This window comes from Liolophura sinensis, chromosome 8, assembly GCF_032854445.1.
Source record: "Liolophura sinensis isolate JHLJ2023 chromosome 8, CUHK_Ljap_v2, whole genome shotgun sequence".
Taxonomy (NCBI): Eukaryota; Metazoa; Mollusca; class Polyplacophora; order Chitonida; family Chitonidae; genus Liolophura; species Liolophura sinensis.
The window spans coordinates 21,818,830-21,845,339 of NC_088302.1; the positions used below are offsets into that span (position 1 = coordinate 21,818,830).

Consider the following 26,510-nt stretch of genomic DNA (forward strand, 5'->3'; position numbering starts at 1 on the left):
CATTAGTAGTCATCTCCATCTTATAATATGTACGATGTACTTAACAATTTTTCAGTCATATGACGACGGCCGTCCTGTTAACATAATAAAAGTATTCTGGCATATTCACGAGCACTGTGGGATGGATAGTTGTTGCTCCTAACAATAGGCAGTGTGGAGAGGAGAAATGTGCCAACTGTGCACATGGTGTAAGGCAGTTGCCAGTGTATGTATGTAGTGTACACACAGAGGACTTGAATTGAAACACCAAGAGATTTTGAAGAGTGAAGCCTGTTAGCAGAATGTGAATTAATTTGTACATGTACAGGTGTGTGTACAGGATGGAATAGAATTGATTTCCCAAGTGATTCTAAAGAATCAGACACATAGTGTTCATAGCGAGGAACGGGATGGAATCCTCAAAGGCCCTAGAAGACCATATGCAATTAGAAAATAAGGGAAAGAATTGAATAAGGGCGATTAGAGTTAGAACTGTTTAATGGCTGAAGTAATGTCCTACCTTGTCATGTGACCTGTCAGAAATGTGAAGCAACTATTATTGGTCAAATTTACTATAGCATGGGGCATTTGAAAAAGTGTTATAAAAAGTTGTTTAGAGTGAATGATCGATGGAGGAAATTGAGGTGCTGAGCATTTGTGAACTTGAAATTTCTAAAGGAAAGATGCGTCATTTGTGCCTGGAACATGGTGAGGTAAGCCATCGGTAAAGTAATGTCAATAAAGGTTGTCTAACACTTCGCATGATACATTTGCACTGGCTTTAACTTTAATGATATTAAAAGAGTTTGAACTCGAAACTCTCCTATTGGCCCTTCCACAAATGAGACGTGAATAAACCAGTGTTACAGTAAAATGGATGAGATCAAGCTTTACTCTAAATGAGTAAGAATGCTTCTATTAATTGTTAAAATGTGCTGAATGACAGGGACTAGTTCCATTGAATGATACACGCATTTAGGGTATATATCTCATTTTCACATTTCTTTTATTATAATTGAAAGCAGTACTCAGTTATAGCCCATGACCAAGAAAGTCATAACTGGATGCTTTCTAAAGAAGGATAACTCAGTTGCAAAATACAATGTGCTATATCACTGAGCAGTGGACTGTTTTGCTGAGTTATCTTCCCTTAGACAACATACCGCTAGCGCTTTGCCTATCTGGGTCATGGGCCATAACAGAGAATTTTCCCCCATTGAATTCCAGTACTATTATCATGAATATATTAAATGAAATACATGTACGTAGTCTGGGTTACAGGCTATTACATTTGAATCAAGGTCTCTTATGAATTTTATATAAATAAATCTGACAATTCTGAAGGCTTGCTTCCTAGATTTACAGACACCGAATTAAATGTGTAATTATTGGTAGACCATAATGGTGATTTGACTTTTGTTCTGCAGAGGTGGTTAGCGTGCCAGCGCAGCGCAAAGATCCAGGTGCCTCTTTCCAATGCTATCGCTGCGAGTTCAAATCCGGTTCACGCTGGCTTCCTCACTGGGGAGGTCTGATCTGCCAACAACCTGCAGAAGGTCGTGGGTTTCATCCCGAGCTCTGCCTAGTTTCCTCCCATTATGGTGCTAGTCGCCATCGTATGAGTGAAATATTCATGACTACGTCGTAAAACACTAATGAAGTAAATAAATTTATATTTTCTGTAGAACACACACACGAGTATGTGTATAGACAAACCAAAGGTGATTTCATGGATGTCGGGGTGGTTCAAAATATGATGGTGGTTTACTTAATTTGTTTCTCCCCCATTACATTTGAAATGAAGGTGTACAAATCCTGCTTGCTAATTTACATAAAGCTGTGCTTTAGTTGCAACTGATTCGCCCTTTGACCCATGAGCTTGCCTACTCTCATGTAGTAGCCGCTGGCTTGTCAGATGACTCTTGAAGTCAAGTGCGGTGATCTGCTATTGAGTTGGGCTCTACTCCATAAACTAGACGGTCGTATAAATGGAGTGCAGAAATTTAAGTGAAATAAATTACCATCAGGACCTTAAAAAAATGATCTCTTCTTGTAAAATAAGATATATGAAATTACTCATTCATCATGAGTAATCCTTTTATTGAAAGAATAAATGATGGTGGCATAATATCGCGTCGGCAACATGTTGAAATCAGGAAGTACAAGTAAAGTTTTCCGTAAAATAATAACATGCAAAACCATTTGGAGGAGTCAGTCTTTTTGTCGTGTAGTTTTCAGACGATTTTTCCTCCTCTTCTTATAGTTCTGGTGCCATTTTTTTGAATTTGGTTCCATTTTGTTTGAGAAAGCCCAGTCTGTAAGGACTTCACGAAAATCAGTTGCAAGTCAAGTGCATAGGCCTACATTGTACGCATACATATGTGTATAATTGTATACCGATATAACCTAGCACACGGCCGTGAAGTCCTGTTGGCGTTCATTTAGCTATAAATACATGACATTTTGTGAGGTAAAGATCGTTTTATGATTTGAATATTTATATTCATTGACCTCTTTTGTGGTGGACAGTACAGTACCGTCGCAATAGGAGGCAAATCGTAGAGTTACATTTTCGGTCAAAGCTTTCGTGTTCAAATGTATGGGTTTTGAATACGGCCTCTATTTCGCCATGGGAATGTAGTTTGTTGAGACATATACGGGTTCTGGGCGTCAGCTTCCTTCACCCTGGAAGGGTGTTTGCGGGGTTTTACTGTTTTCAGACCTCCGCTGTGCCGTGACGCGGTGCCAGTTGTGACACGGCGCACTAGGGGCGTCGTCCACAGAGATCCCGTTATTCTCGGAGGCCATGATGATAATGGGAGGGACACTTCATCCGTGGTAAACGTAACTGTCGGCGTCATCATAGACCAAAACGTGGTGGCTTTTGTGGTTTGGCTCCAAGTAGGGTAGCCAGTGTGTGGCCTCAGTTGGCCTGGGGTATCGTGACCCGCTGGATGCGTCCCAGATTTCCTCACAGTCAGGTTTGGCACGGTCTTTCCAGGAACATCAGACCATTTGTATTTTGTGAACGTCTTCCAGATGCAATCCTGCATGGGGGACGACCCGCGGTATGTAAAGTGAAGACGTTCGCATCCCTTCTCAGAACAGTAGTCATAACCAGTGCGCCCGTACCTCGCCGTCACTTTGAAAAACAGCATTCTGTAAAGGTTAAAAATAAAAATTATCTTCGTAATTTAACCTAAGTTGTGACATCCTGAAATTATGGCTCTTAACAGCCTGATGGGGTACATGTATATGCATAAAGTACAAAACGTTGGGGCCTTGTAACTATTCTGGACCAAATATGTCCCTATAACTTTTTGATACGTTTCTCTGCATTTTGTAATTGGCTTCCTTCGTTAAACAATGCGACTCGTCATTTCAGATTGATGACATGATGCAACATGTCATCTTGTCAGTATGATATTGCAAATGAACAAGACTGAACTTCGATTTGACTCTCTGATAATTCAGTTTTACCATTAATAAGATAAGGCATGTGTGTACCCACGTATACACCTTTGTATATGTCGCACAAGTGTTAAGGTCACCCTCGGAGACGGAAGTACATGGCTTACCCAGTTTCGGAGTCAACGAAGAACCGGTTTGTCATTGAATTCATTTCTTCCCAAGAGTTCCCTTCGAGGTAACGTTCAGACTTGACAATCACAGTACTGTTGCCACATCCCCTCTTCTCTAGCTCCCAGAACACAGAAAAGGCATGGAGGTCCTTAATACAAAGTCCTATGCTTGCATAGTCTCCTCTGTAAACGATAAAATTCATATGCAAAAGTGTTTGGAAATCGGTATGTTCATGGAAAATTGTGATCTTTTTTAGTTATGACTTGTATGAAAAGAAGCATGTTAATTATGAAGGGTTTTGAACCACAAAAGCACGTGCTTTGTCATAAAATATGAACTTTTCTGAAGACGTGCTAAAGTGATCGTTATCTGGGTCGACCCGTGAAACAGTTTTATTGCACCGGAAGAAGAAACCCCATTGGAACGTTTCAGTGCTCTTAGGATTTTCCACATGAAAACTTGTTCGTCTCAAGGGCAGGAATGAACAATAGACTTCACTGTTCTGGACCATATTATTTTAGGCGATACAGTTTTCCTATTAACAATAAGAAAACATTTCAGGCAGATAGAGAGAAAAAAATCCCTGTCTTACTTGTCAAAGGCTACAGGGTAGACGACAATGTCGTGGGGTAGGTCCCAGTCCCAGGAGAGCAGATAGCCTTTGTTTCGGATGATGTTAGGGTGGTACTCCACTCTCTGCATGGCCCCAGTACCCATGACGACCCCGGCAAGGGATAACGGTTTCTCTGGCACTTCATGACGCCAAATCTTCAAGGTCTTGTAGTGTTCGGGATTGGCTCGGATAAACAACTGGAGAAGAATACAAGGTATTCAAACTATTGTCTTTTTTGAAATTTTTCTTTCTTCCTCGAAATGCCCGTATTTTGTAATCGGATGTTAAGATGAGGACTATGATTTTGATTTTATGCTCTGATTTCATGTCTTGTCTGTTGCTGACATCCGGATTTCCGCACTACAAGAACATCAGTCTAGAAAGCTTTTCGTCTTGACGAATGGAAATAAGACAATCTGTCTGATATAATTTTGTATACATTTCCACTGAAACTGAATCTATGCGTCGAAACAGACGTACGTATACCAGCCGTCAACCAAAATGGACGTTTCCTGTCAATAATAGACGTACATAAAGCTAATTCCGAAAACAACGTTTAACGCAAACCACTAAAGAACTAAGTAAGTACGTTAATTACGAAATTAGGACGGAATCCTGCCAAGAGAAGCAGTCGACAGTTTTCATTGATGTTGGCAAAACGCAATGAATGTTCTAAGCGAATGAATGAAATCAATATCTAAATTGTGTACCGTGCTTGTTGATAAGTTGTCAATAATCACATCCTGTATCTCAGTTGTGTGTTGATTGCAACTGGTCATGTATCTAACGTGGCCATCTTATTCGGAACGAGGGGCCTCTGTGGCTCAGTCGGTTAAAGCGCTAGCGCAGCGTAATGACCCAGGAGTCTCTCACCAATGCGGTCGCTGTGAGTTCAAGTCCAGCTCATGCTGGCTTCCTCTCCGGCCGTACGTGAGAAGGTCTGCCAGCAATCTGCGGATGGTCGTGGGTTTCCCCCGGGCTGTGCCCGGTTTCCACCCACCATAGTGCTGGCCGCCGTCGTGAAATATTCTTGAGTACGGCGTAAAACACCAATCAAACAAATAAAATAAATTATTCGGAACGATAAATACGCATCCCCTGCAGACCCGGGTTCAGCGGAATTGGACAAATCTGTACGTGTGTAATACCCGGGATTGGCAGTATTCAGTTCTTTGTGAGCATACATCATAACATTGGCCGTGTTCATGCGTTTGAGTAGTATATGTGTAAGCCTATCGATATCATGATATTATCTTTGAAAGTCTTTATCATTAAATGGTTAAAAAAAACATATAGACATTCAATGTAAATGGAAAAATTAACAAGTCTCACCGATCCGTATTTTCCTTTGCAAATGACACATTTACAGTCCCAGTTTTCCATGCAACCGATGTGCCTCGTGAGCCAGTTGTTCTTGTTTACGATGTAACTGTCGGTATATCCAAGCAGGCTGCCGTCGCGATCATGTACGAGTCGAGTCTGGTCACCGTCTGAGTTTGGGTATGGACCGAGTGAAAATCGATTTATCTGGAAAACAGGACTTGGAATAATGATGACTTATTCCCAGCCATCATGCATGGTGCACGTTCTATATATATACATAAAAATAAAACCAGAAATAAATATAAACTTAGTTATTCTTGAGGAGCAGTGGAAAGAGATCTAAATGACTACAACCAATTTTTTTCTCACTTTCTCAATAAATTCATAAATATAAAATAAACTCTATAAATCATTATATAAGTCAGGAATTTTTATGAGCCCGAGGGATATGCAATGTTAGAGAAACCGGAAACATGACAATGTGGCATTCGTGCCCTACGATTTTTCCCCACACCTTGGGGTATTTTACCGATATATACAATTGGGTAAGAGTTGTCTTTTCTTTTAACCTTTGCGTAAGCGCCGTATAACGATAGAACTCACAAGGCAATTTGTATTGAACAGTGGTATCATTTCTGACGAGTAACCAAAGGACTAAATACCTCGCGTAGGCCTATTATGTAAAGTCAGAATAGCAAAACTAAAAATTAAAATTTCACTGACATATCAAGAAAATAAAAACAACTGTCGCCTCCGTGAAAAAGCTACATGTATATTTGCCAGAATAAAATCGTTTACTTTTTGTTTACTTGGTCAAATACGGGCAATACATAGTGCTATATTGTGCACACCGTAGACCTATCTGGGTTGGGCAGTCTCCCAAATAACGTGTGGTAATGTCAGTGAAGAATGGGCAAACATGCCCGGAATTATTATAGGCTTTTCAATTAGGACACTATAATGCCAGCGTTTATGAAAAAGAAAAAAAACACTTATACAATAATTATTAATATGCGCCTGTTTTGAGCTTGCATGTGGTTTAAATATTACAGGCGTTGTTTTTGGAACAGTGGTGAAATCACCTTGTATACATCTCACAAATATTAAATATGATCATCAATTATTATAATCGAAGCGCACATTAAGTCAAAACCATTTTGACCGACAAACAAACAGACGGACGGACAGACAGATATGCCGAGCGACTATAACAGAGGTTCTTGTCAAAAATTCATATCACGCAATGAATAATTATCACGATGAGTGTTGCGAGGTTAACAGTTTGAAGCATGCAGGAATTTAATCCTGTATCACTTGTAGCTTAAAGTTCCGGAATTATCTTGACTCCAACGACGCAGTATAAGAGTGCAGTGGAGCTTTGAATTCATTCGCCTTAACAGATACCGGTTCATGCTACAGTTGACAATTTATATATGTACCCTGGTGGGGATTTTAAACACAGTCAGATAAAATGGGTTAATTACCTTTAAAAAGTAAAAAATTCGTGCGAAATGGGCTGATTAACTCGGAAGACAAGCCATGCAGTTCAAGCGTTGCGAATAGGTCCTATGTGTTGTCATGTAAACATCTACATATGTATATTAGAAATAAGCGAATAGCAAATTGTATAAGACAGATATTTATTTATTGGATTGGCGAATGTTTAACGCCTTAATGAAAAATTTTCCACGTATCTGTGACGGTGATAAGGTTTATGGGTGGGGAAAACTAGTGTCTGAAATAAACGACCGCCCTATCTCAATTACATAATGAGTCTATTGAGTTAAAGTCGCATCTTTCTTGAGCTTTTGGGGGCCCTCGGTGGCCGAGAGGATTGGGACGACAGCACGGCGCAATGGCCCAGGAGCCTTCCACCAATGCCGTCGCTGTGAGTTCAAGTCCAGTTCATGCTGGTTTCCTCTCCGGCCGTAGGTGGGAAGGTCTGTCAGCAATCTGCACATGGTCATGGGTTTCTCTCTGGCTCTACTCAGTTTTCTCCTACCACAATGCTTACCGTCGTCATATAAGTAAAATATTTTTGAGTACGGCGTAAAACACCAATAAAATAAATAAATTCTTGAGCTTAAGCGGGATTCCAGCATGCGACTCCATCGACCGACTGTAGTGCAGAAACAAGGCGTTTTAGTCATAGATAACCTTGAGATTTAATTGATTTCCGTCACAAAGATGAGAAAGGAGATCCTGTAGTTATACGCTTCACGGCTCAAAATGATCAGATTCTGCCCCAGGTAGGACAATTGTACATGGAGTGCATGCATGCACATAAACCGCAATCAAAGTACACATGTTCTTTTGATCACGGTGAGTTCTCGAGATATCTTGCGCACTGAATACATCTATGTGTATGGTTACATCATTCATCACCATACATCTTGTGTGTGGTTCCGCACAATTAGCAAGCTGGGAGCCTCCGTGTCCGAGGTGGTTAGCACCCCAGCAAGGCGCAATGAACCAGGAGCCTGTTGTATAGTGCGGTTGCTAGGAGTCCAGCTCATTGTGGCTTTCTTTCTGGCCATACGTGGGAAGGTCTACCAGCAACCTGCGGGTGGTCGTGGGTTTCCCGCGGGTTCTGCCCAATTTCCTCACACCACAATGCTGTCTGCCGTCGTCTAAGTGAAATATTCTTGAGTACGGCGTAAACTCCAATCAAATAAATAAATAAATCCAATAAATTCGCAGTCTTTTATAACGCACGGGTTGCCTATTCAGGCTCAATGGCGACTCGGTTCCAAGCTGGACAGACCATTGTTTTCTTGTAGTACATGGGTACTACTTAGCAGTAATAAACACTGAACCACACAGCTTTTGTCCTAATCACTTTTGGGGGGAAAGGTCCCCCGCTGGCTACATGTATATTGGTGTATGGTGTAGATATCGTACGTGATGTCCGAATTTCAGTTTGGACGCTGCATTCAGTACGCTCATCTGGCCCGGGGTTCGCCTGGAGAACGTAATGGCCACATTGTTAGACCAGAAGTCAGCAAAATGGCAGTCTTTGATGATGACTGGCCCTTCCTGAATGTCCACACCTGTCATCCTGAAAATGTAGAATAGTACATCATTCATCTAGCAATTAATGTGACATTAACGGGACAAACAGCCGAAACATTTACCAGCATGGCCTAAATACAATAGTATTTATTTATATATTCATCTGATTGTTGCTTAACGCCATACTCAAAAATTCCTCACTTGTACAATGGTGGGTAGTTTTGTTAGTCTTGTGTACAGCGTAGCACTTAAATAAAATAAATACCTCCAACCCAACCACAGCCTGCTTCCTCACCAGCGAATTACAACCTCCGCCCAAGCCCCCACATCAGCAGCATCAATCTTAGTTATAGCCACTCTACCTGGAGGCAGCGTGTGTCAACCCAACATCGGCCCTTTCCGCTATGATATGGTTTGTGTCGGTCTCGTTCATAAGCATCTTGTATGTGTCATTCCCAGACATCTCCGTCATGTTGTAGGACGTCTCCAGCCGCCGACGGTCGTGCCAGTGATCATGGATCTTTGTCATGTTGAAGGGCGCGTCCCGCCGTCGACGACCGCCCCAATGATGGCCATTGTCACTCTGACCGACGATCAGGGAATGGGCGATTTCTTGATGTGATCCAGCGTCATAAGGAAACGACTTGGAACTGTCGGACAACAAAACGAGGAAAATAACGACGAAGGAATCATTAGAGTGCATGTAATGTGCCTCTTTGTTGCAGGACGGATTTCCAACGCTGTTTTATCTGGTCCTGCTTCACTGAGACGAAGCCATTACACTGATACGGTTCAACCAGTCGTTACAGTATCCCGTTCATACTGAATGCCAACCGAGGAAGTTACAACTTCCTCTTTTAAGGTCTTAGGTGTGACTCGACCCAGGATTGACCCTGGATCTACCCCTCCCGAAGCCTAGCTTGAAGTTACAAGTCATAAGTTGTATATGTACCTTTTAACTGAAGTTCTCTACTATTTATATGAAGCCTTTAGATTTAAGCCTTCCGAACTTATATTTCATGTATTGATTTAATTATTGATTTGATATTCATATAGATATTTAATAATTTATTTTGTTGGCCGTTTCCTCCGGCCATAATGCTGGCCGCCGTCGTAAAAGTGAAATATTCTTCACTACGGTGTGAAACACCAATAAATAAATAAATAAATACATAAAAAAATAAATAAATTTTGTTTGCCGTAAATTGTATGAAATTGAATGATGCTAGATAAAAATATGGATGCCAAATGGAAAGTGGTAGATTACCGAGGAGGAACCATGGCATGCCAGTAGAAATTAAATGATGGCTACAGAAATCAATGAAACTTGTCAGAAAGTCGCCGCATAAACCTATCTGGAAACTGAGGGATGCCCGGAGGAAAGACAGGAAAGCCCGCTGTGCCGAATTTAGATTTAGCGAGGCCTTAAGAGTCACTTACACCAGAAGGTCTCGTAAACGCGCTTATGCTACAATATTAAGATAAGTCGCTACAAAATGTTTAAATATTAAGAATTTTGCTTCAGCATGTTTAGCTTACACCTAAAGCTAGATACCATTAGCGAAACTGTGGAAAACTGTCATGTACCAATTGGTTACTGAAACTGTTCGACGTAGTATGGTGCATTACCACCCAATCTAGAGACAGTTGATGGGCAAACAGTAAAGTGGCGTAAAAAAACAACAACATACAAACAAAAGACAAAAACTAAACAAAAAAAAGACGACCTACCTGGAGAATTCCACACTCTGACCATTGTCCGCGAAACTGAAAAGAGGCACACATACCATATATGTTGTAGAAATCCCAATCCTGGCACTTTCCAATAAAATAACTTATATCGAGGCACTAAAGATAAGAATCTGGCTATTTACAGTTGCTTGCATTGTTAATAACCTGAGAGTACTCTGGTTTTATTCCATAAGGCTTCCTTTGTACAAGTGTAAAATTTCTATCTAATGTCTGTCTCTTTACGCTTTTATCGCGAAGATGCTAATTTACAAGGATTAATTTACTCACTGCGAATCCACCACGTAAATGTCCCCTCCTCTGGCGCGCAGGCCGAAGTTGTTTTTGTAGGAAGTCAGTTTCTCTATCATGGCAGGTGATCTCGGTTTCATCACGTCTGAATTCTTATGGGGCATGTACCTGCAACATATAAATTTGAATTTAATTTTGAAGAAGCCACCATGGTCGTTAAACGCCTAAACCTGTACGCAAAGAGAAAAGGGAAATGAAAGCTGCAAACGTGACTACATGTAGTATGTTACAGATTGATTGAAATATGTATGATTCAAATGAACTGAAAACTGTTCAAAGTGTCGTGTTTTCATAGCGGCTATATAGGTCGAAGCATGGTTAGCTCCGTCTTTTAAGCTGGCATTGATGTTGCATTTCGTTAATACCTCACATAAGTTCTAAACATAAAATAAATAAATAAATAAATAAAAAACGTCCTTACTCAGCCATCTGTCTACTGAGATATTCTTGTGGTTTGTACTTGTTGGCTTCAGAAGGCTTCACCCCGTCATCTATGTAGACTCCATACTACAATAAAACTCGTTATAATGTGAATCAGCCAATGGGATAAGTCAGTTTAATCAAAGTGTTCATTGCGCCCATAAACGATTATGATATTTTTTGTAGTATAGGTTTCACAAGGTTTTGCGACGGAAAATAAGAAATTTAACACTATATGTTCGGGAAATCACTGCGATGGTTTCTTATATGTAAGATGGACGGTAAGTTTCTTTGGTATAGAATTTGCCTCGATGAAAGTAGCAGCGATACTCGTCTTTGAGAAGCTAGCTCAGAGACGATTTTCACTGAATGATGACCCAATATACAACTGCATGATAGATAAATTACGACCACATTTATTCGTTTTTGGTTGTTAAAGCATTCATCATCTGGCAAGAGTAAACCCTCATTTTCTATGGGCTTTTCATTACTTTTATGTAATAATATATGTGTCGTTTCTTGGGAGTCAATTTGCCCATAGATGGTTGAATAAAAACATGAAATGAAACTCAATTTATTGAGAGTTAATTTATACGGAGCGACTTACATTGCTTGAATGCACCCTATTCTTAGAGAACTTTCCCATCGGTGTACGGAGGGCTTTGAATGGAGGCAGTGAACCGGGACCATGGCCTGTTGGTTTCTCGTGGAAGATGAACCAAAATCCGGCTTCCTGTAAAAGACAATTACGCTTAGTGTTTAAGGAAAATAAAGGATAAATACGAAGTAAGCATCAGTAGAAAACTATTAAAAACTGCATCTCGTTTACCCTCGGTAATTTCCGTCGCCAGCTCGTGAATGCTGTAGCATGTATGTCGCATGGCTTCGTTAGCTGCTTTGCAAACAGTGTAGGCAAGCTAAAGACAAGATGTGGCGAGTTGTGCTGGGCCAAAATCTATTGGTTTCAGGTATGTGCTCCCTTTTGCCGAGTGAAGATCTGTACAGACTCTGATCACCTGTCTACTTGTAACTTCACACCGTTCATACCAATCTTTACGCCCAGGTGACTTCAGGTGTGTCCGTCTAAAGGGTTTTAATAATGCCAATATAGGCCTACGCCACCATGTAGCTCATTTTTCAAATACAGTTCTGGTATGACTATGTGTTGTTACGTACGTCTTGGTTAGTTTGTTATCCTGGACATTTTTTAAGCAGTACTTCTGACAAGAAAAGTGGAAGTATTTTCGGGCGAAGTTTTTAATGGTCTTTATACTGATTATTATTTATCCTTTTAACAAGCAACCAGTTGGCGAAAATGTAGTAAATGTTAAGCCTGATATATCAAGAGTAGTCTCACTTTATCTACTAGAGATCGTAGGCAATCGACTATCTATCGGCTAATCAAATAGTTTACAATGCAGTGTGCACGAAGATTAACAAATGAACCAAACAACGCTGTTTTTTCAGCATCGTATCAGTCATACAATGGCAGTCAGACGCCGTTTAATGTTTTTCAGCTTACCAGTAGAAGTTTCACCTCAGACTGCAACTTTCATAAAATACTGCGTGAAGTTAACATGCAGCCCTAACTGGAATAGACAAAAAGTTGTCGCTGTGTTTACGCGGTATGGGAGCGAGATGCATGCAGCAAACTAACAGTCATTCAAAAGCCACAATTTTCCCTCCTTATATGGCTTTTCCGGAAAACTCGTCTTCTGTGCGCAGAGTTATATGACGTAGACATGGTGTTGTCCACTCACCTCACTGCCTCCAGCGGCATTCTCAATGAAGTTGTTATTGGGATGTGCTATCCAGAATGTAGAAACTGCCCTGTGTGAGAAATGAGACACGTATTAAAATAGATAATTTATATATCTTGTATTTTACACGAAATTTCATCGTAATCCGTCTATAACTATTTTCCGTAAAGTTGCTGGCCGACAAAAACATACATAGACAGACAAATAACTTCCATGGCGAAGAAAATTAGTACTGTAGTGGGGCATAAAATCCCAAAATAAATAAATAAATAAATAAATAAATAGATGATATATCATAATTACAATGAAGCCCAACATACCGTACCTTTATATATTGGATTCTTATGCTAAATTCCATGCCCTGTAAATGCCGTGACAACTTACGTGCACTCATGTGCAGCGGGCATGTATCCGGGCCACACCGCTCCCAGAATGGCCATGCACATGTGCTTGTTCCGGTCCGTGGGTAACAGGGTGCTGGCCTGTGTGACCAGACCAAGGTTGTGGTGGAACGTATTGTTCTGCTCGTTACCGTCTTCCAGGAAGAAACAATGACCAAGTGTGTCATACCCGACAACATTGGACACCTGGAACACATTATCGTATATACGGTGTATATATACAATCTAAACACTTATATGTTAAATTTAAAAGCAAAGACCACGCAAACATGAAGTACATGCCAGATGAAAGACCATTAAGTGTTGTTCGAGAAAATAGTTTGATTTATTTTTTAGAATATTTTTCGACCCAGTAAAATGCATATAAAACTTTGGATTCTACTGTGACGTTTTCTGACCATATCGGGACCAGTGCTGTCACTTCAGCTTTTTACCTCTTGACACATGATATTGCATTCAAGAAATGGACAATGAAACGAACGATTTCAAAATAAAATTATTGCTGTGACGTCTCTGATACCTTCAGGGTCCAAACTGCTCACCATAGGATCCTATGTTTTAAATGCATTTTAATCGGTTCGAAAAATGTAAATCAATCAAACTGTTTTCCTGAACAGTGCTTAATAGTCTTTTCTGAGTGGTGCTAGCATAGAATATATCATGCTCATTATAGATCGGCATAGTATTATGTTATGGGCAGTACAATACGCCGTTACATCAATAATCGTAGCCTATAATTTAATCGTAGCCTATAATTTAATAGTCTGTCATATACGACCTAACACTTTGCAGGATTCATTCTCCCAACATTCAGAAAATAGATCAAAGTAAGTCTGGTGCACACAGGGAATGTTCCAGAATTCCATAGCCATGTGTATCTTATACCAATAGTTATTGTAGACATTACCATTTATACTCTTGATCAATCCTAAAATTTTATATTAGTGTGACTGCGCATGCGCACCTACCGTCAGACTGCTGGTTCCGTGAACTGTGACACATCGATTATAGCAGTGATGAATAGACAGATCCTTGACGTAAGCGCTGTCGGGGTAGTAAGTTTTGGTGTCGGCCAGATCGCCGACATCGTGGAAGTGGACAGGGTAGCGTCCCAGATTGGCTTGCTGTCCCATGTGTTTCACTTCGAAAGCCTGTAGATGTACTCTCTCGAATCCCCTTAAAAACTTTGAATAGGACAGACCAAATAAAACATTGTTTGCCTGCTTGCATGATTTGAGAGATTCAATCGCAAACCAAAACTGTACTATACCGGTATTCAATACGCTACTCTAAAAAAAAAAAAATAATAATAATAATAATAATAGTCTGTTAAATTTAGCAGAAATTCTGTATTCTTTTTTCGGCGCAGATTACTCGGTTAAATATAACACACATATTCCATTAATTAACATGAATACTGTATAACACTAACAGTGTGTTAAGTTGAACATGACATACAATTATGTGATCATAACAGAGTACATCAAAGCATCATTCAGACTTTCTGTAAAACTAATACAATGGTTTTTGAGTGTATCTAGACACCTTTGATATGTATATTTGCATTAATATAATTTATATATTCGATGAATTCATGGCTGAATGATATTTCAGAACAATTTCTCATGTTTCTATAAGAACAAACCTGACTCCCCCGAGTACTGAAGTCTGTTCGTGACATCTCGATACAATCCCTTTGATCTGAAATATTTTACGTCTAATCCATTATTATTCATCTTCGAAGGAAGACAAATCAAGCATGGAGGCTGACATACTATCTGATGTCCCCCAGATTATTTATATTTAATCCATTACTTGCTCTGTTTCAAGGAAGAAAAGCCGAGCTTGAGACTAACTTACCATCAAATGTCCCCCAAAGGTGTCGTATGTGAAGTACTGGCACCAATTCTGACCATAACAATAAGGTTCCATGTCCCCACGAGTCCTCACATTTCTGGTCAATATACCAACCTCTGCCCTCATATCAATGCCTTTGTAATGGTCACCGTAGTGGTTGTACTTCACCAGGCCTAAAGAGGCAGAATAAACAAACATAGAATTGATTTATTCATTTATTTATTTAGTTGGTGTTTTACGCCGTACTCAAAATATTTCACTTATGCGACGGCAGCCAGCATTGTGGTGGGAGGAACTCGGGCAGAGCCCGAGGTAGGTTAGAAGAAAAATAAAAAAATAAATAAATTAAACGTCAACGAAATGAAGCACATCACTTTCGGATTTAACATAGGATATCTTTCAATCAACACAATTGCGTTTATTTCTGTGTAGACACGCGAGTACCTGAGATTGGATAGGCGCAGTCCCAGTTTTTCACATGATGGATGATGCATGGCTGGCTATGCATCAAATTGCAAATTACTGAACGGTGACATTGCCTCATGCATGAGTCTAACATTGAGAGTAACATTGAAGGAAGGTCTTTTCTTCTTCTACATTTCAACCTAGCGAAAGAGCGTGTCATTTACCACAGCGTCTCTCCTTCGTATTTTTACATAACATGCACGATCTAGAAAGCATTCGTTCAGAGAGACAAATACAGACCTATAACTTGAAATTATTTCTGGACATTCACAGAAAAGTTTCGCTTAGAGAAGCAATATTCAAGACAACAGAGCGGTATTGACACAAGGTAAGTTACGTCAGAATTTGCATCATTTTTAACAGTTTAATTATAACCTCGGCGAACGAGGTTATATTTTTGCCGTTTTTCATTTGCATGTCGTTCTGTCTGTTAACCACTTCAGAAAGTTGTTCACGAATTTGAATGCAATTTTGTGCACAGCTTGCCCAATCCCAATGATCTTAATAGGAATCCAGAGCCAGGGTTTTTTTTTAAAACTATTCTTCGTCATTGACAGATAGGACAGAAATACAGAGTTTCTCATTTTATCTGTAGTGAGGGAATTTGTACATTTAGCTGTTGCGTAAGATTGCGCTATGAGTGTCGTTTAGTTTTTGTTATGTTACCAAGATGTTTCCTTGTAGCAACCCCGTCCCAAGGCCAACATACAAGTTACAATGTTGCCTTAGCAGAGGGCTATGCCTAGACTGCACGTCAATACACTCCCCCAAGTCAGAGTAGATTGACCATATTCCTTTCAGCGCATGTGCCGCTCTCTACGCTCGCTCTAAGCTTGGCCTTTCGAGTCTTAGCCTCACCACTGGTATCCTCGCGCGGGACTATTTAGTCAGCATTCAGCAATACAATTGTTTCAAATGTTGATTAGAATCATGTTGTGCATACTTAAGATAAAGAGAATAAATGTGTATAAAGTATCGTTGGAAGCAATCATTGAGAGAGAGTTTTTGTGCCACCACTTCCTGTCACATCACCGTGACCACAGTGATCTCGGCGTTGTTCAAGATTTCTGTACAAATTTTGCTGGTAGTGGCAGTGCTGTAAAGCGAACGTAGAGAGCGACGCATGAGCTGTAAGAATGTATGTATATTTTCACCAGGCCGACCAGTACTTGACCTATTCCCTTGCTGGAATTTGGACACCCATTGAGATGCATTAGTCAGTAATAAAAATGCTGAATTTAAAGCTTATGTTACAACCTGACTAGGAAAGCGAACCAGAACCTACACGCTTGTGAAGAAGACGCTCTAACCTCTTGATCACCGCAAGCCGATTTCTTCATTTAGATGATTAAATTAATGGAAATCCAGTACTGAAAATCTACAAAACGTAAAACCTGTGCTGTAGTGTACAGAAAAATACCTTTTCATTCCTTCGCAGATGTCCAGAACGTGACATATTGTTCTTCGCTACTGTTACTAATAAGTACATGTAATAATAATGATTGTAACATTATGGCTATTTTACATGGCCAATTAGTGTAGACCAAACCAGACGTGTTGCTCACCACTAACATTGGCCTACTGGGGCGAGCAATGGCTACAGGGTAACCATTGAAGCTGTATCACATGGAAAACTGAAATAAAACAAACCGGACAAACTGCTCACCATGAACACTGGCCTGTTAAGGAGAGCAATGACTACAGGGCTCACCTAGAAATTTGGCCTGATTGGGTGAGCAATGACTACCTGGCAATTGCTGTAGCTATATTACATGGCAAACCAGTTTGGGTCAAATCTGATACACTGCTCACTATGAGCATTAGCCTGTTAGGGTGAGGAATGGCTACTTGGCAATTGCTGTAGCTGTAGTACATGGTAAACTAGTGTAGGCCAAAACCAGACGTAATGCTCACCTTGAACTTTGGTATGATTGGGTGAACAATGGCTACAGGGTACTGCAGCTATATCACATGGAAAAAAAGTGTAGGCCAACTACTGCGGCTACATTCTGTGGCGAAATAGTGTAGGCCAAAGACATATTTCTCACCATGAACATTGGCCTGTTAGGGTGAGCAACTACTGTAGCTATATTACATTACAAACTAGAGTAGGTCAAAACCAGACGTAGTGCTCACCTTGAACATTGGCTTGTTGGAGCAAGCAATGGGTACATGATAGCTACTGTAACTATATTACATGGAAAACTAGTGTAGGCCAAACCAGACGTAGTGCTCGCCTAGAATTCTGGCCTGATTGGGTGGGCAATGGTTACAGGGCAACTACTGCAGTTATATCTCATGGCGAACTAGTGCAGGCTAAACCAGGCATACTGCTCACAATGAACATGTTATGGTGAGAAATGGCTACCTCGCCGGGGACTTCGCCAGCATATAGTTCATGCAGGCGACTGGCGCCTAACCAATCGATCTCTCACTAGTTCTCAAAACCCTTAAAAAGGCGTAAGCTACATGAGGCATACAACTCACCCTGAATCTTGACTTGATTTGGTGAGCAATGACTGCACGGTACGGTGATAAACTCTTCGGCATGATGCATGTCGTTGTCTGTGCTGCTGATGATTAGCCTATCGCCAACTTCCCATGAAGTGACGTCATCGGCTAAAGTGATAGTGTTCTCGTGCTGGCCTACAATCATCCAGTAGTATATATCATACTGACCATTAACCGTTATTTGATTGACGATATGATAAAAAGGTATCAACTGTTACATAAAACGTTTTGAGGTCTTGCAGCAACCTGCAGATGGTCGTGGTTTTCCCCCGGGCTGCCCGGTTTCCTCCCACCATAATGTTGGCTGCCGTCGTATAAGTGAAATATTCTTGAGTACGGGGTAAAACATCAATGAAATAAAATAAATAAATAAATAAGTAAATAAATAAATAAATAAATAAATAAATAAATAAATAAATAAATAAATGTAACGTTTTGGGGGGAAATTTTCCGCTTTAGTTACATTTCAAACTTTTGTCTTTTGTCTTGCAAAGAACACAACTGAAACAGGTTAGAATCAGACAGAGCATATTTTAATACCGTTACTGAATTCTTATGCATGAAGAGTTGTATTTGAATCAAGTAAGAACCATGATTTTACATACTGAGAACTAAAGTGAAACAGAGGTAAATAAACGTTACTTTTGTCAACGTAAAGGTATTCGGATATGGTATACCTTGTTAAAACTGAGATAGGTCCAAATCAGAATAAAATCAACCTCGAACAAAAATGAAACAACTCAACAACAGGCTCAAATATACGTCATTTTTGTCAACCTTAAATTGTTCTTATACTGCAGGGATTTCCACTGGATCATGTCACAATGATCTGGCCACAGTCTGCAGATGGTCGTGGGTTTCCCACGTGCTCTGCCCACATTCCTTCCACCATAATGCTGGCCGCCGTCGTATAGGTGAAATATTCTTGAGTACGGCGTAAAACACCAATAAATAAATATAGAAATCCGAATCACAATGAAATCTAAAGCGAGCAACAGTGCAACAACTCATATTCAAGCAAAGGTAACTTTTGTCTGCGCTGTGGACAATATTCCATTATTGAAAGAATAAGTCATGCCAGCATGCATTTGGGGGGAAATCAAATTCAGTCAAGAACAGCTTTCCTAAAATTCCCTGTATCTCACAGTCAGGCCTTGGACGTGCGGACACAAGCCTGCTTCTATACTGAATATGGTATATAGACTTCGAGACGCATTCTATACACCATATGTATCCAACCTAGTCTTTGTTGACCCATTATATATTAAAGGCATCAAATGAGTATTTTAGATCGTGGTACATAATCGTGGTAACTGCATAACTTGAAATCTTAACTGGATTTCTCTAACCGAGTGGTTTAATACGCTTTCGCTTGAGATCAGCACTATGCATGAGCTAGAGATGTTTTAAATTGAACGTTGTATATTAAATGCTATGACAACACAGCTTTTTGAGTAATTTTAAACAGGTGATGCTTAAAACATTGCAACTAAAACTACTGTCGTCACTGCTATTGTGCTATTAAGCACTCTCTGTGCTTAACTAAGATATGCATTATATATATATATAATACACCATACTGTGACTATATGTACTTTAGCAACTTTAGTGTAGCGTAATATTTTGTGTTCACGTCATGTTTCTGTTTTGTTATGCTTCTTCTGTGTCTATGGACTGTAATGTGACTTACACGAATAGGGTTTGACATAAACTTAAATAACCCGAGTAGATGTAGACCGCAACGAACGGGGAGAGGATATAGATATAAACTTCCAAGAGGACTACATTGGAAATGATTTCCTACATCAACAATCCACAGGAAACATTTGCGTGTTAGTTCCTGAAAAGTTGGTATTGTTTAAACTTTTAATTCTAAGTTCAATGAGCAGCGAGATGATTAAAAATTGATTTAAATACACTTTAGAGACCTACTGACCTCTGAAATCACCAGTGTCGTCAAACTAAACTCCCGTTTGTCTGTTCCCTTTCAAATTTGCCGGGAGAAAAACTAGCCTCACCTTTCCAAAGCGTTTTGTCTAGGAATGTCCAGGAGAGCTTTTCCTTGCCGTGTATTTCCAGGATACCACCAGCAGCCACACACAAGCCTTTCTTGCCACATTCCTCATCGTAATCCTTATCGTAAGACTTGCCCCGAAACAAAATTGTCGCGTTTCCTCTGTGGCGACATGATTCGCTGCCTATGTGCAGCGCCCCCTGGTTCTCTATGTGGATGAACTCTACCGAGAGGAAAATTTCCCCGGGACCGTCCATAAATACCAAGACACCTGTGGAAGGGTATATGGAAAACACCATCAGATAAACGACATTCACGAGCAGGTGATACTTTAAATTTTCTTAAATTGCAGAAAATGCTGCTTTTTTCTATATATAAAGATGTAACAGGAAATGTCAGTCAAAATTCTTGTCGATGTTTTGTGGCTAGTTAATGCTGAAATACTGCAGATACTGTGGGAAACCACCGCACGTCATTAAAAATCCAACAAACCTGTTGCGATCAAACCAGTGAAACCTCAATTATGAAGGCTTACAGAACTTCAAGCAAAAGTAATTAGTCTGGGTTCAACTTAATGAGTAGGCTATGAAGGAAAGATCAATATGAATATGGGGGCCTCCGTGGCTCAGTCGGTTAGCGCGCTAGCGCAGCGTAATGACCCGGTAGCTTCTCACCAATGCGGTCGCTGTGAGTTCAAGCTGGCTTCCTCTCCGGTCGTACGTGGGAAGGCCTGCTAGCAACCTGCGGATGGTCGTGGGCTCATCCGGGCTCTGCCCGGTTTCCTCCCACCATAATGCTGGCCGCTGTTGTATAAGTGAAATATTCTTGAGTACGGCGTAAAACACCAATCAAATAAATAAATAAATAAATGTGAGTATGCTATATTGTCTCTTAACGAAAATGTGGATATTTATAACCTGGTACCGGCATAGTCAAAACTTATATAGCAAGGAGTAATGAGGGACGTGTGATAAAACCTATGTGTTTCATGAAAACTCCTGGAAAGATTAGTTAAACAAATATGTTGTCCCTGATATAAAACAAATCAGTCAGATAAATCAATACTCACCGCCATCTTTGATGTAGATGGTTCGGAGCTCAACGGACTTCTCGAGTCTGAACTTCATTCCACTGCTGATGATGACATCTTTGTGTGGGTCCGAGTATGGAAGCCATGGCGTCAAGCTTTTGTCGTCGGTAGGGCAGGGACCTAGGGTAAAGGAAAGAGGAGTGCACGCGTGTGATAGGTCCTGGGGTGAGTAATGTACGGGATAACTTTTTGACATTGCAGTGGACATTCCGGGAATCTGAGATCAAGACTTACTCTCACCAAGCTACTGTAGACCTACGTTCACATAACCATCATGCCAACGCGATGTCTTCATTAATTAATAACGTGCGTGTAACTCAAGGAGGGCCTCGTGGAATTGGTCCTTAGATAGGCTCTTAGGATTTGCTGTCTTGAAGCAAAATGTTGCCACTTCGTAGGTCTTGAAAGTACATTAATATCAGATGTGTTCGCCTGGAAGTCAAGGAATCTGGTTTCAAAATAGTACTTGTTGCTGCGCCGCTTGTCGCTCATCACTGCGAGGTTAGAGCAAGGAAACAGTACAGGTTGGCCCAGCGTCAGTGTAATGTGACTGGGTGGAATGCCATGTCTGGTGTCTACGACATGGTACTTCAGTGGCGGAAGCACATTGGTTGCATGAACTCGCGCTGCCACAAGAAGACACCAAACAAACACCTAATGACTCCTCGTCGTTATATGCCTGAAAACTTGCTTGGTACGACGTAAAATCCCAAACATACGTACATATTATACGTGCATATCGAAATGTCCGGTAGCTTTATTATTCGCAATATATGGACTAGGCGTCATCTGCATGCAGTTGTAAATAAATAACGGTTTATTCAAAGAGTACAAATAACACCTAGACGTAATCTCTGAAAATGAATAAGTGCAGCATAGAACTGTTCCCATGCAGCATAGAACTGTTCCCATGCAGCATAGAACTGTTCCCATGCAGCATAGAACTGTTCCCATACAGCATAGAACTGTTCCCATGCATAACACTGAATAATATAGAATTCTGAGGTTTGTCCTGAAAAGCTTCAGTATCATAACAGTGTTAAAATCTATGAATATTAGAGCTGGGAAGAGAAATTGTGAATTGCGTGAAAATGTAGCTAACCCTACATGGCTTTGTTAAGTTTGAAAAGTGACTGTATTAATATTAAAGTAGATTGGAAGCTTTTGTGACTGATGCCCAATTGGTGAGATATTATCAGCTCAGAGACCAGTTCATTTCATAGAAAGATATTTAGAATATTCCTGAATTTTCTGAACATTAGTTGAGTATTCTCCAGTTATGAAAAAAGGTGATGATTCTTAAACCACGGTAGTAACTGAATTGTGAAAGTGTTACCTCAGAGATTTGCACAGGGTAACTATGGAAAGATAAGCTGAATTGTATTTATTTAAGTATTTATTTATTTATTTTATCACACTGATTTTTCACATAATACGTCGTCAAATTGTAGAGTTTTGAGTATTGGACTATAACGAATAAGAATTGTTGATGTACATTAGGAAGTTTTATGTACCATTTAAAAACAACTACTGGCCTCAAAACATGTACCTTAAATCAACTTTGAACAGTTTGACATCAAACAGACTTTGAAAAGTTTGAAATACTTACCGGTCACACCTTCACAACCAATGAACTGTATATTGAGCCATATCAAAAAGTAACTGATAACTGAAGGACTGCAGTACGATCTCCAGTACATCTTTGACATGATATCGTACAGGGCTCAGTGTCTTCACATCTTTCCATCTAACAATGTTTTGGCAAGTAAAAGCCAAACAGATCTGTTTATGGTGTGACATTCCTGTATCAGAAATGACCAAAACATATCCTGCTATATAAAGCGGTATCCAATTTAGCAATAACTTAAGGAGCGAGTTAGGAAAATGTCTACAGTTGTGGTTGGAAAGTCATTTCACACCTTAAGTTTAAATGTGGTAATACCTTGTTTATGACAAGCTCACGACTAGTTGTTGTCAAATTAGCGGTGTGGATACCGCTACTTAAACCAGCATCCATAGCTCGAATAACTGTGGATTAGACCTAAACGAGGGATTTGTTTGGCGTGGATGATGGGGACTGCGTACAGGCGAATCCGGTGGTTTGCGTAACGACCTCGGTTTTGTTGTCACAAGACCGCTCACGTGACTCCATGACACCTAGCTACGACAAATCTTTATGGGTACATCCTAATATAGGGACTGGACAAGTATAGCGAGCAAACGAAAAACCCTGCTTGCGGGCTGTTAACGCTTGGTTGTCTGCTAGCTTAAACGTGTTCGCTCGATCGATTTCATCTGTTACCTGTCGTATATATGCTTAGTACAATGTTTTCCCATCTCCATCGCTAAAGATGCATATATAGACCCGGTTGGAATTCCTAAAACTTTTTAAAATACAATTATAACGTCTATATCCTTTGATTATAAGGGTTTTTGCTTTCCTCTACCGGTCGTTACCTGGACCTTGGTCAATGGAGAACCAGGTTCGAATCCAGTTATTCCTGCGTCGTGACGTTCTGACGTGGTCTCTGTCTGGTTTCCTCTATTCACAAAAAAAAAAATCCTCCGCCATACAATTAAACATCAGCTAAATCAATAAGTCATTTAATCAATACTAATTATAAAAATATGATTTCTATTCTTTCACCTTCTTGTATACGGTTATTTGACTCTACAAGGTGCTTGTACATCTTGTCAAGGAAAATAAGAGTTTACCATGGAAAGCGTAACATTGCCGCTCGTCGTTACCTTTTTTGTTGAGGGGATCAGTCACATCAGTGTGTAACAAAACAGTCTAGCAATTAAGAACAGAAATATACGACAGGATGGCCTGTAGGTTAATCGTATGTAAAATGTTACTAGCTAAATTTCACTGTTTACCCCACGGAAAAATATACTCTTACGCAATTTAATCACAGGCTTATAGTACAACGTAATATGCTAAGATCAACGAGCGACATTTAGCATCCCTGTGAGATAAAAAAAAAACAGGGAATATATTTATGTATATTATGTATTCTGTCAGGCGTGTCAAGGCATATCTCTCCATGCTGGCAGCCTACATTTTTCTGATTGAGCCTCTTAAAGAGATTGTTGAAGGCTGTAGTTTTGAGGGTTGATCATCCCTGAGAATGTCATTGTGGCAGCCATACTGATGTCTTTGAGAAACGACTAGTTTTTGGTGAGTTTTAGTGCTCGAGCTTATATATTCTGTAAACAACGCTGTAATGTGAAAAAGACGTTTGCGACAGACAACTGGTAACGAAGATGGCAATTATACAAGTAGTATAATTTTAGCATTTATTGGGAAGCACTGACTACCCGGTCAACCTCGTGCATGGCGGATCAAATCTGTGTGTACATGGTGACTTGTCTGATGAACCGTGCTTTATTTATTTATTTATTTGATTGGTGTTTTACCCCATACATAAGAATATTTCACTTATACGACGGCGTCCAGCATTATGGTGGGAAAAGAGCCCGGGGAGAAAAACACGACCATTCGCAGGTTGCTGCAGACTTTGGCACGTACGGCCGGAATGGAAGCCAGCATGAACTGGACTTGAACTCAAAGCGACTGCATTGATGAAAGAGTTTCTGTGTCATTGCGCTGTGCTTTATAAGAGTGTCTAAGAGTGTCTATCCTCTTGCTAGGGGAGTATATTCATCGTGTTACATTTCACATTTTGGACATATGAACAGTTTTGCCATCAAAACTTAAAGTAGACACAGGGTTTGATTATCGACAATTTATATACACGATTCGGATACTTGTTTAATTAATTTCCCCTACAACATTCCTTGCGTCTCTTTATAACCATTGCAAAACTTTGACTGCTTTTCTATGCATGAGTCCGTCATTCATAGATTTTCTTAGTTCTTTGGAGGTTTCGGTGTTGAACGTTGTTTTGGATACTGGCCTTGCGATTTACCGAACGGGAACGTCCATTTTTGTTGAGGGCTGGTAGAGGGATGTCTGTATTGACGTCCGGATTCTTGTCTGCTGTCTATATGTCCGTGTCTGCATCAAGATGATTCACGTAGACTACCCGAAGGTATTTTTTGTTACATGATTCCAAATATCGCATCTACGGAAGAAAATAATCTCCCTTTTTTTCTGGTGGAAAATTCAAGCGAAACTGACGTGACATTGTAGATACATTACATGGGACCTTCTTTTCATCGGCATAATTAATCCATACAAAATAGCAATGCTATAAGAAAGGCTCTCGGTCGCTTCACTGTTATCTCTTATAAATACAGTGCCATGCCGTTGACAATACAACATATTCAGCATAATAAATACATCACCAGATGTTCTGTCTGGTATAATATACCATCCTTCCTGTCAAATAGCAGGTGTAGCAGCTGTATTAGATGACAGTATTTATGGGAATGATTCTTATTTATTCGAATAAGCAATTTCATGAGCAGACCGCCGCGCGTGTCATGGCATACGACGGTGGCCAGCATAAGTTGCAGCCTAAATTTATCTAAAGTCGTCAAAATTCAGCGGATTCACGTGTTGGACTAATGTCTAAATTTTTTTCTAACTGAGCGTCCAACACATACAGCAGGGAGAGGTCATTTGTAGGTTCTTCTGCCTACAGAGTAATAAGTGGATTTTCAGCGGGGAATATAGAGGCGTCGAAATGTGACAGTTATTCCTAACGATCCAGTTCATTAACACAGGTCCTACTTTGGAGTGACTGGTGAGTTTGCATACGCCTTAACCGTGAAGGTCTATACTCTGTAGATAAAAATGTTATGACTGAAATGACGATTACGACGGAAAAAATGGTAGACGTGTTGATAATCTACGTCTGTTCTTGAGTTTTGTTCATAGCTGTTGAATAGAATGTTTGATGCTGCGGGACATGGACAAGTTTTAAAACAGGCCAGTCAACTGCAAAATATGCCAATGGAATAAGCAAAGTAAAATGTATTAATATACTTACATGTACATAAAGCATTTCTTGACAGGAAAATGCGATAATGAACAAAAACAAAGCCTCTGACTTCACGCGAATTTACAAATATTTTAACCGCGGTGCAAATATTTTAACCGCGGTGCAAATATTTTCGGTATGAAAAAATAATTTCCTCCATAGAAAAAAGTACTTTATGGTATCAATTTTCCTCTAGAAATCGATGGGACTAGGACAGTACATTTCGGGCGCGAACATTCGTTTCACCGCTGTGAGTTCAAGTCCAGTTCTTCGGTTCTCCGGTTGTACGTATGGCGGCCTTCCAGAAACCTGGGAACGATCGTTCGTTTCCCACGGGCTCTGCCCGGTTTCCTTCCACCATAATGCTGACCGCCGTCGTATAAGTGAAATATTTTTGAGTGCACCAATCAAATAAGTCAGTAAATAAATAAACCAGCTCCCATGCTTTGGCAAACCTGCTTACTAATCGACTTATGTTCCCGCTTTCCTTCCAC

The 26,510-nt window shown here is 40.2% G+C and overlaps 1 protein-coding gene across 1 annotated transcript; it reads right to left on the reverse strand.

Annotated features, from left to right (window-relative positions):
- Window positions 1-2,570: 2,570 nt before the first annotated feature.
- On the reverse strand, window positions 2,571-21,104 carry LOC135473309 (cell surface hyaluronidase-like). Its single transcript, XM_064753157.1, has 17 exons — window positions 21,047-21,104; window positions 19,982-20,248; window positions 17,940-18,098; window positions 14,991-15,160; window positions 14,099-14,314; window positions 13,114-13,316; window positions 12,730-12,799; window positions 11,577-11,702; window positions 10,971-11,056; window positions 10,529-10,657; window positions 10,241-10,276; window positions 8,872-9,159; window positions 8,399-8,555; window positions 5,507-5,701; window positions 4,154-4,371; window positions 3,558-3,743; window positions 2,571-3,138 (listed from the first exon to the last, which is right to left on the reverse strand). The coding sequence occupies exons 1-17, from the start codon at window positions 21,102-21,104 to the stop codon at window positions 2,571-2,573; spliced, it is 3,132 nt and encodes a 1,043-aa protein (XP_064609227.1).
- Between the last annotated feature and the right edge of the window lie 5,406 nt (window positions 21,105-26,510).

What these genes read in the sequence shown, in the direction of transcription:
- LOC135473309 (XM_064753157.1), bottom strand. Translation starts at nt 21,104, where the DNA reads ATGAAGTTCAGACTCGAGAAGTCCGTTGAGCTCCGAACCATCTACATC. An exon ending in CATCTACATCAAAGATGGCG is followed by an intron (nt 20,249 to 21,046) that starts GTGAGTATTGAT and finishes ACCCTTCCACAG; the next exon opens with GTGTCTTGGTATTTATGGAC. An exon ending in ATTTACGTGGTGGATTCGCA is followed by an intron (nt 10,277 to 10,528) that starts GTGAGTAAATTA and finishes GCCTCTTTTCAG; the next exon opens with TTTCGCGGACAATGGTCAGA.